At 36.7% G+C, this 11220-nt stretch overlaps 1 protein-coding gene across 1 annotated transcript in view; it reads right to left on the reverse strand.

Annotated features, from left to right (window-relative positions):
• Positions 1-5811, reverse strand: part of CSTF3 (cleavage stimulation factor subunit 3) — a 68295-nt gene extending 62484 nt beyond the window's left edge. Inside the window, exon 1 of the mRNA XM_068556537.1 lies at positions 5622-5811. Within this exon, the coding sequence (XP_068412638.1) occupies positions 5622-5648 (27 nt within the window). The 5' untranslated portion in view covers positions 5649-5811. The remainder of the gene's footprint in view (positions 1-5621) is intronic.
• Between the last annotated feature and the right edge of the window lie 5409 nt (positions 5812-11220).

Below are 11220 nucleotides of genomic sequence, written 5' to 3' on the forward strand. Positions count from 1 at the left end.
TTTTATAAAGCACCTAAGTGAATATGATGCAATGGACCATGGACTCCATTCTGAGAAACACCACCTAATCCATCTGTTCTGTAAATATATTTTTTTCCAAATGTTGTGTTTCCTCAAAAATAAAGTGGAATCAGACCTAAGTCATTCCTTTTGTTGTTGTTATTAAAACATTAAGAAAACTGCAAATACATACATTTCAACTCTTAAGTCTGTCTTGGTAGCCTTTTTTCAAAATTAAAAGTAGACTAGGGTAGCACTCTGCAAGACTATCTGCAAGTAATAACTGAGCCGATTCATATGCCTAGAGAATTAAGCATTTTATGTGACAGATGACATTAATACTGGACGCCAGCTTAGTCCTATGTTCCTTTACCAGTGCAACAAAACTCTACTAGATGTTTTTTGTGAATGAATCTGAATGTATCCTGTATATAATCCATTCAAACCTTCCAAAGACTAAAATCTACTAAACATGCAAACAATTCAAAAACTTAACAAAGAAAAAATAGGCTAATGGTTATTGGTCCAAATAATTATACTTATCATATTTGCTTATTAAATTTGTTTATTCATCCCCCAGGAAACAAACAGCTACACACTATAAATAAAAATCTTAATATTTTAGAATTTGAAAAATGCAGCTTTAGACCAGGAGTAGCCAAAATATTAATTCACTTGATAAACTAAGTGAAACATTAGAAAACAACAATTAGGACACAGTTTTACCCTTCTGGTTTTATTCAATATTTACTGCTGATTATAACCTATCCATTAATCTAAAAATAGCTTAAACATTTGTTCAACTAAAATCTCTTTTAAAATCAATTCTCACACCATTACCAACTGTTCAGTAAAAACAAAAAAGACTCAAATTCACAACTGGGTCTTGTCTAAAGAGGAATAAAGATTTAGAGACAATGGCAGAAAAGATTAAAACTATGAACTGTTTTTTGCAATCATCCACTGAATAGGTACAAACATCTGAATAGATTTTGCCATTCTGGAAGGTCTATCTAGGCTGTAAATTTCTGTATTCCTAATGCTGAGGGAATGCAAATCTCTTCTAACACAATCTCCTTCTGTTGTACTTCTCCGGAAAACCAATATTTCTGTAAACACAGATCAATCTCTCTTAGGAATAATTACTGCCAAACAGAGTATCCTATGTAGTCAGTTTCCGCAAGAAATATTAACAATAAGATCAAATCAAATTTGCCTGCCCCAAACTATTATATTAAGTATCTTAAAATAGGAGGGGGAAAAGTAGGAAAGGCTATTACAGAAAGATTTTGTTAACAACAGATAAGAATAATTGGATAAGAACACACTGTTGTTATAACATATATTCTTTATAACATATATTCTTGGCCTTTCCCTCCCTCTTCTAGCCTCCACACGCATCCACTTGGGTTTAAAATTGGCACTATTTCCCTTTAACCCCTACTAAATATTAATGGTTACTCAACAAAATAAATCAGGTTTCAACATTGAGTGTTTCGTCTTTCTTTCCTCATTAGTAAGTATATAATAGAACACATATTTTTCATATTTTCTATATCTTCCTAAACTTATTTTTCACCAAAAGCAAAACAATTATTTATGGCCCTAAATTCCCCTCTTTGTTAAGAACTATTGGCAATTAATTTGTGCTCCTTCAAGTCATGCAATTTTTCCGAAGTAAGGATCATTCTTTTTATACTTTAGGCCTGCCTAAATTCTAGGATAGGCTATGAATTGTTTGAAAACTGAAATCTTATTCCTAAAACACAAAAGCGTAGAAACAGAATTTTAGGGACTTAAAGGTTCATGGGAATTGACTTGGCCAAATACATTTCTTTGGCCAAATACATATAACAAAACTTTAGAAACCATTCACTCTTATGCCCCAAAATATTTTACTTTGTATTAATTATTAACAATAATTATAAGCACCTGTATTCCCAAAAGATACAATTCTTTAAAATTTTGTAACATAGCATATAGCCTGAATGCAAAAATTTATCCATTTATCTAGTGAACACCTTTAATTATCAAAACAAGTGTTTCTAGGTTTTTAAGGTGCAATGGTGAATAACTAAGGCAGCCTTTCAACTCAAAACCCAGTGGAGGAACTCTAACCAATAGCCTATTAAATGCTGTAGAGGTGGTGCACAAGGTAAAATGGAGTGAAGAATGAGATCAGAAGTTGAATCAAGCAGTAAAAAAAATGTACACGATAAAAATATAGCCATAATTCCACACGGGAACCAGATGTGCTTTTGTTAGCAGGAAAACCTAACAAAACCTATATGCAGGTGGTTTTGTCACCATTAAACTGACAAAAACAGTAAACACGAAGCTCCAGAAGAATACCCACCAAAACTGCAAGGTAATTTAAATAGCCCTCTAAATGTAAAATAGAACTTCCTTACAAGAGTTAAAAAAAAAAAAAAAAAATCACAATAAACCTTAGCTGTGATTTTGCTTGTCTACAATCATTTCCCTCTTTCATACAGCATAAATCTAGAGATTCAGTACGAAGAAAGGACCATCTATATTTCTGAATAACAAATTTAAGATATTATCAGGTTTACTGAACAAAATTTTTTTTGAGTTTCAATGCTAACCAGCTAAAAGAAATCTGTAATTCATATCTCACAGGATTCTTTGTCTATCCCACCCTTACCATCTTTCCAAAGCAAATCCATGATTCAGAGTGGTTTTGATGTTTTTCTTATTATTCTTCAGTTTTGTTTAGTCTTTTTTTTCCTTGTCCATCATCTCATTTTTCCTCTAAATTTTCATTAACTGTTGTCTTACACATCAAGCGAGCTAGTTGATTCCTATTTTTGATCATGTCACTCTTTAAGGTATCATTTAATTACCATTTCAGTTAAAGTTGAATAATACAGTATCTGCGATTTCCTTCAAAGTGATAGAGGTGGGGAGAGTAAGTGAAAGTATGGAGAAAACATGTTTCGCTGTGAGTTGAAGCTCTATGATAGAAACATCATACATTATACTATTCTTTTTTTCTTGATCCTCAGATATCAAAACATGTCTTACAGACTGATGGAAAAAATATATAGGAAGCACCATAAAGGCTAGGACAAGTTAAGCATTTAAAAAACAAAAAAAGAAAAGAAAAAGAAAAGGCTATAGCTGATTTTAACATACTCAATACAGAGAAACCCCATGAATCCACAGCTATCCTCAATCTTCTAAAAGGAGGGGAAAAGAAAAAAGGAATTTCATCTTTGAGGAAAAAATATGAGCCAGTAAGTAGAGACAGAATAGGATTTTTTAAAAAACCACCACTTGCCACTTTCAAGGAAAAAACTGATTTATTTAGGGATTATCAACTGATGATAAATAACTAGATAAAAGGTTATTGAGAAACACAGTTATCAACCCACAGATTACTAACTGCAAAGGGGAAAATAATCCTTTACAATGAAGAGATCCAGCAGTCATTACCCTAACCCTGACCAAGTGACCAAACTTAACCATTACTAACACTGGAACAACCTAGCATGAAGTGCCTTTTGATGTGATGTTATAAAGTATTCTACACAAAAATATTTAACCTGAATATTATCAAAGCTCTGAGTTTAGACATAACCATAATTTTCAGGAAATACAGAAGATGAGGGGACAAGTTAAATGATACCACACACACACAAAACAAATAAGCCCAGGCATAAAATGAGAAGTTCTGCAAGAGAACTGTTCTGGATTCTTCAAATATACAATAAATATCCTAGGGGAGAAAAAACACAGGGACGATTCAAGAGACATAATCAAATGATGCAAATAACCTAGATTAGATTCTGATTTTTTTTTGAATTTTATTTTATTTATTTTTTTACACAGCAGGTTCTTCTTAGTTATCCATTTTATACATATTAGTGTAGATTCTGATTTTTAAAATAACAAAACCCTATGAATCACATTCTTGGGACTGATTTTTAGAAATGATATGGTACTGCTATTAATTTTCTTAGGTGCGAAATGGTATAATGGTTATATAACAGCATTAATGCCTTATACTGTATAAGAGAATGCTGATATAAGGGGGGCTGAATATGTGTCACTTACTTTCAAATAAATATGTACAAGGAGATAAAGCAAATATGGCAAAATACTCAACAACTGTCGATTCTAGGTGAAGAACTGTACTGCAGTTGTTCACTGCACTTTTCCTTATGTCCTAAACTTTACACATAAAACTTATGGGTGAAAATTTTTTCTTTAAATTTTTACCACCTTCTCTCCCACTTAAAACACCACAGTTGTGAAATGAAAGGTCATGGCAACATTTCAGTGTGTTTACACTTTCAGATAAATTTTAAAATTAACAATGAATTCGGGAAGCTTTCAATGAAAACCTCAGCACATTACTCCTCCTCTACTTTCAGGTGACAAAACATGAGCCCAGAAAAAGGGTAGGTATACATAAACAGACTTGACATAACGATTTTAAGACTTGGCATTCTTGGGCATTCTAACAGCATGTAAAATGTAAATACTGTGAAAATTTCAGGACTGAAATCAGTCGACGAGCAAACACAAAATTCAGTTTAGCCAAACTTTCCCGACACAATAAAATTTACAGTCACCCTATTAAATGGGAACACTCCAATTCTGCCTCATCTCTGTCAACCTCCAAGAACAGCCCCCACGTTAAAAGCTGGGGACCTCAAAAACGAAAACCTAAGTGTATTTCGTTGCTATGGCAATGGGAAATTTCAGGAAACTGAGACTGCAGTCTAGCTAGCCTCCATTTTAAAAACTATTTACCTAAACACATCGGACTTGAATCGAAAAATAAATTGACAGCTTTCATAAAACGCCAGTTTCCTCTTTCGAAGGTAAATACTATCCTACAAAATTCTGAATAAAGAGCAAAAGAAACAAATCATTTAACTAAAAATCTGAATTTTACAATACTTAAATGTCACATATCCAGTACTAAAAAAACAGATGCTTTTACTTACAGTGGCCCAAACAGACTTCTCATTTCCGATTTATCAAATTCTACAATTATTTGTGTCATTGGAAAAATGAAAATGAAATGTTGATAGAAGAAAGGGAAGGAGCAGGAGAAAGCCACAAAATTCCCAAACCTTAGCATAACGATGCTCTTATTCCTAAACTGCTTCCTTCTTCATTCTCTCATGCAAGAGTCTAATTCTCCAGATTAGTTTCATCTTAAATTACTTCTCAAACCTTTTTCTGGGTGCAGTATATATCGGAAAGCCGGCGCAGGGAACACTGTCAAGTTTTTCGAAAACAGCGAGTACACGTTAAAATAATCAATTCCTAACCCCTTAACACCAAAATGGTATTAAAGGAAAGACTCTCACCGGAGAAGTCCCATGAATCTAAATAGGACGAAGTAGCTTCCCGGCTATTGTCTAAATCAAATATTTGTTCATCTTAACGCCTAAGACAGAGAAGCCAAAAAAGTTTTAAATCTCAGTCAGATCTTGCTCCCCAATTCCCACCGTACTTCTGTACCCTGTCTTTCGGGTTCATTAGACCCTTGATTCCTACTCAAGCGAACATGGCTGGAGAACTCGGACGAACAGAGACGGGGAGAGAAGAGGTCGCCACGAGGCCCCACCACTCTCCTTCCTCACCTGCTCCGTGGCTCCGTCTCCTGACATGGCCTCAGACGACTAGAACGTGCGAACTGGCCCGCGATGCCAAGCTAGAAAAGAAAAATTAAACTAAAAGCTACCCCCAGACAACTAAAATTGCCCCCTGCCCTGCGGAGCCAGACCGCCAACAAGAACCGCCACCGCCCACTCAGATATGAATTAAAATGGCTGCGCCCGGGCCGGCCAAGGAGGGGGTGTGGCTTCTGCATTAACTTCCGGGGCAGCGGGCGGAGTTAAGAGCGCAAAATCATCGATTACTGAACCGCGCAGAAGCAGGAAGATCCCAGGGGCGGGCCCAATGTAAGCGCGGGACGTCAGGGCGGGCCCAATGTAAGCGCGGGACGTCACGGCCTGGGAGTAGAGAGGCTGTAGCTGAGCGAGCTGCAACCGGCTGGGAGGCGGGAAACTGTTTTGCACTGGGGCTCGCGCGCCTTTTGGAATTTAATTATCAAGCTGTGGAGCGCACCTCTTCACTGTTGAAGCCTGCAAATCGTTTCAGTTCAGGCAAGCTGGCCATATTTTGGAGCAATGCTAAGTGTTAAATGCTTCCTATATTTTGGAGATAAGGAATCTATGACGTTTTCTATGGTCTCACCTAATGCTCTTCACGCTTTTGCGGTATGAAAGGGACAGATCAAGCCCATGTTAATTTATACCGCCACCGTTTACTCATGTGTCGAAGGTTTGAAGTCAGTAAGGCCCAGCTTTTAAGCTCAGCATCCCACCATGGTTCTTGATAATAGCGCTCCGGCTCTGGAGCCAGCCTGCATTCATTTGAATCCTGGCTTCATCTCTCGCTAGATGGGTGACCGTGGGTAGTTAAACATCGCTGTGCCTCAGTTTCCTTGCCTATAATTACGAGTAACAATAATGCCTGCTTTTTTTTTTTTTTACCGCTTCACGAGGCTTGCAGGATCTGAGTTCCCCCATCAGGGATGGAACCTGCGCCCTCAGCAGTGTAAGTGTGGAGTCCTAACCACGGGACCGCCAGGGAATTCCCAGTACCTGCAATTTAAATAAGTTATACATGAAAAAGTGCTTGGAACTGTACTTGGCAAAGTCCAAGATTAAGTGAGAGCAGGTCTTCTCAAACTCTTTTACGTTCAAGGATCATCATAAGACTTATAACACCCTCTCGTCTACAGTGGCCTATGGTCCAACGTAAACTATTCAGCCTTTCCCATACACTCCTTATTCTTTTCAGTCTCCCATGCCTCTGCTCATGTTTCCACCTCTGCCCTTTCCAGCCTGAAGTCTTTTTTTTTTTTTAACATCTTTATTGGAGTATAATTGCTTTACAATGGTGTGTTAGTTTCTGCTGTGTAACAAAGTGAATCAGCTATACATAAACATATATCCCCCATATCTCCTCCCTCTTGGGTGTCCTTCCCACCCCTCCTATCCCACCCCTCTAGGTGGTCACAAAGCACTGAGCTTATTTCCCTGTGCTATGTGGCTCCTTCCCACTAGCTATCTATTTTACATTTCACAGCCTGAATTCTTACACTTCCAAGAAATCAGACACATGAGCAAAGGGTGTATATTACAGGTGTTTATTGCACCATCCAACAGTAGAGGACTAGTTAAACACTGTAATCCCTCCCTCTCTTATCCTCTGTAGCTCCCTTATCCTACATTCCAAGACCCCCAGTGGATGCCTGAAACAGGGGATAGTACCAAACCCTATATATACTATTTTTTCCTGTACATACCTATGTTATCATAGTTCAATTTATAAATTATGAACGATAGAAGATTAACAACAATAATAAAATAGAACAATTATAACAACAAACTGTGGTAAAAGTTACGTGAATTTTGCTCATTTGTGCACGTGCGCTTTATCTCTCTCAAAATATCTAATTATACAAAGTTAATGCCTTTTCCACCTTAACTAAGCACTTACCACGTACTGTGGCCATAACCTTTGTAATTTGAGGTGCAACAGCAAAAGTAGCATGAATTTATTTTTCCTTCTTCACAATTTCACAGGTACAGGATTTGTTCTTACCATGGATCTTAGCAACCTCAGCACATGATTTTTTTCCTTTCCTTAATAAGGCAAGAACTTTCACATTTTTACTTAAAGAAAGCACTTTACAACTTCTCTTTGGCATATCCAAATTGCCAGCCTCACTACTGTGGCATTTTGGGGCCATTTCTAAGTAAAATAAGGGTTAACTGAACACAAGCACTGAGATACCTCCACAGTCAAGCTGATAACCAAGACGGCTAAGTGGCACCAGATTTCATCACACTACTCAGAACGATACACAACTTAAAATTTAAGAATTGTTTATTTCTGGAATTTTCCATTTAATATTTTCAGAACAAGATTGATCGCAGGTAACTGAAACTGTGGATGGTGGGGAGCCGGGGGGCGGGGGTGGTGGTGGAGGGCAGCGGAGACTACTATACATCATAATTTTTCTCTTTTTATCTGTTTTCTAAGTTTGTCTTAAATGAACTAGTGTAAGAACATCAGTCTTTAAGAATAGTATTCATTGGGCTTCCCTGGTGGCGCAGTGGTTGAGAATCTGCCTGCCAATGCAGGGGACACGGGTTCGAGCCCTGGTCTGGGAAGATCCCACATGCCACGGAGCAACTGGGCCCGTGAGCCACAATTACTGAGCCTGAGCGTCTGGAGCCTGTGCTCGGCAACAAGAGAGGCCTCGATGGTGAGAGGCCCGCGCACCGCGATGAAGAGTGGTCCCCACTTGCCGCAACTAGAGAAAGCCCTCGCACAGAAACGAAGACTCAACACAGTCATAAATAAATAAATAAATAAATAAAAGAACGTGAATTTCTTTAAAAAAAAAAAAAGAATAGTATTCACATTCTATTCTTCAAAGTTTGACTCAAATGCCAATATTTTTTCCCAATATTTTTAATGAAAAACTTTAAAGAGATAAAAGTTCAAAGAACAATACAATGAATACCTGTATACCCATCATCTTGATCCAATGGCTAACATTTTGGCATGTTTGCTTTATATGTATGTATTTACATATATAGTTTGGTTTTTTGCAAAATAATTTTCAAGTAAATCACAGACATCGTGACACTTCATCCCAAAATAAATCAGCTTGTGTTTTCTCAGAATATCTCAGAAATTTCCTTTATACCTGCAATACATATCACACGTAAGAAAATTAACAATTATTTCCTTGTATAATTTACTATTCAGTCCATGTTCAAATTTTCCCAAGTATCCCAAAAATGTCTTTATAGGAGGTTTTTACAAATCAGGATCCAATCAAATTTCAAGCATTGCATTTAGTTGTTATATCTCTAGTTATTTATCGCCCATCTTTTTATTTTTTATGAATTTTTAAAAAATTTATTTATTTTATTTTTGGCTGCGTTGGGTCTTCATAGCTGCACGAGGGCTTTCTCTAGCTGTGGTGAGCAGGGGCTACTTCGTTGCGGTGCACGGGCTTCTCATTGCGGTGGCTTCTCTTGTTGTGGAGCACGGGCTCTAGGCGCGGGGGCTTCAGTAGTTGTGGCGCACGGGCTTAGTTGCTCCGCGGCATGTGGGATCTTCCCGGACCAGGGCTCGAACCCGTGTCCCCTGCATTGTCAGGCGGATCCTTAACCACTGCGCCACCAGGGAAGCCCTATTTTTTATGAATTTTTTAAGAGAGTTCGCCAGTTGTCCCTAGGAATAGTCCATATTCTGGATATATCTGATTGTTTTCTTGTAGTATAATTTAACATGTTCCTCTTTCCCATGTTTCCTATAAACTAAAATGTACGCTAAAAGAGTGATTAGATTCGGGTTACACATTTTGACAAGAATATGTCATAATATAGATATGTTTTTCGTTTTGTATTACACCAGGAGATACATCAAATTACTAGTTTGATTTTAAGTTTGATCACTTGTTTAAGGTGGTGACTATCACATCTCTTTTTTAGGTATATTTCATCCTTAGTAGTTAAGTAGTTGCAGAGTAAGGCTTTGGTACCGTGCCAATTTCCTGTTCCCCAACAAATTTTCACCACGGTTTGGTCATTTACTGATAAATCTTTCCTGAACTAATAATGAAATATCTGGTGATTAAATAATTCTCTAATTCCTACATTAATAGAAATTTCTTCTGTGAAAAAGAACTCTTCCTCATTAACCTTAAAAAAACAGGATAAATGCTTACTTTTTTCCCTATAATGACCAATTTTCAAAGTAAAGGGTTTGATTTAATATCTACTTCAAGTAGTGGAAAATGATTTTTTTTTTTTTGGCCTTTTCACTTTTTGAGTATCATGTGGATTCACGAGTTTTTTAAGATTTAAGTTGTTTCGGTCGATTGCAATCATTATTCTTTTTCAGCCAGTACACGTCCCTTCCCTGGGTGAATGGATACTATGTCTTTTTGACATGGTAACAATAGTCTTGGACAACTTTCTGGCCTACTGGCACAAGATGTCCCAGGATCACTTACGTACCTTCCCTATCACAGACTTGGACTCAGTCATTGCTCCAAGGTTACTCTGGTTCCTTCAATTTGGGAATAGAAATTAGAACTAAGATGCCGGCAATAGATGTTCGCTCTGCTACTGGGTGTCATTGCTTCTAGGCCTTTTCAGTGTTCAGCGATAGGAAATGTATTTTTCTAATTTTGAGTTCATACATGGATTTCCCAATTCAAATTAAACATGACCGGTTTTTTTCTTTATTGATTTTACATTTGTCTCTCTTTTCTCTTACACTGAAAATCTTGGTTCCTACAAAATATATTTAAAATTTCTAAATTAAAAATACCAGTACTAAAATATCAAAAACAATACATTTGCTGAGTGAGGTTTAAGATTTCTTTAAAGTTCTTTTTGTCCTTAGATTATGTCACATTAAGGATGGTCAGTCAGAAAGCCTTGTGCAAAAGTTATTTGAAATAATTCTTATCTCTCTGAGTTTATGTGAGCAATTCAATATACAGTTAGGTTCAATTGTTTGCATTTGTTTTCAATTTTAATGTTTGTTTTTCTAAGATGTAATTTTATTTGAAAATATAAAAACCCTATTACATGGCTCAAGAATCAAAACTTCTACGGAGTTATAATCAGAGAAGTTTCACCTCAATCTCTACCCCCTCCACCCACCTAATTCCATTCCCATCTTTTATAGATAAACATTTTTATTGGTTTTCAGTTTAATCTTTCTAGTATTTCTTTTTGCCTAAATTCATAATGCATGCATTTCACCTTACTTCTTACACAAAGGGCACACTATTCTACACTTGCTTTTTTCACTTAGTACGTTGTAGAGGTCACTCCCTACCATTAAAGTAGGGAGAAAATGATGAAAATAGAGATTTTCATCATTCTTTTTTTAACATTTGCATAGTACTCCATGGTGTGGATGTACCATGAGTTTACCCAACCCTATTGATGGATATCTGTGTTGTTTCCTATCTTTGGCTATACAAATGCTTCAGCAAATAATCTTGTGCATATGTTGTTTTATATTTATGTATATGTATCTTAAGGGTACATTTGTAAAAGTGGGATTGCTGACTCAAAGAGTAAATAGACGTGAAATTTTATTAGATCTTCCCTTCCATGGGAATTGTGCCACTTT

The sequence above is a fragment of the Eschrichtius robustus genome, chromosome 11 (assembly GCF_028021215.1).
Source record: "Eschrichtius robustus isolate mEscRob2 chromosome 11, mEscRob2.pri, whole genome shotgun sequence".
Lineage (NCBI taxonomy): Eukaryota > Metazoa > Chordata > Mammalia > Artiodactyla > Eschrichtiidae > Eschrichtius > Eschrichtius robustus.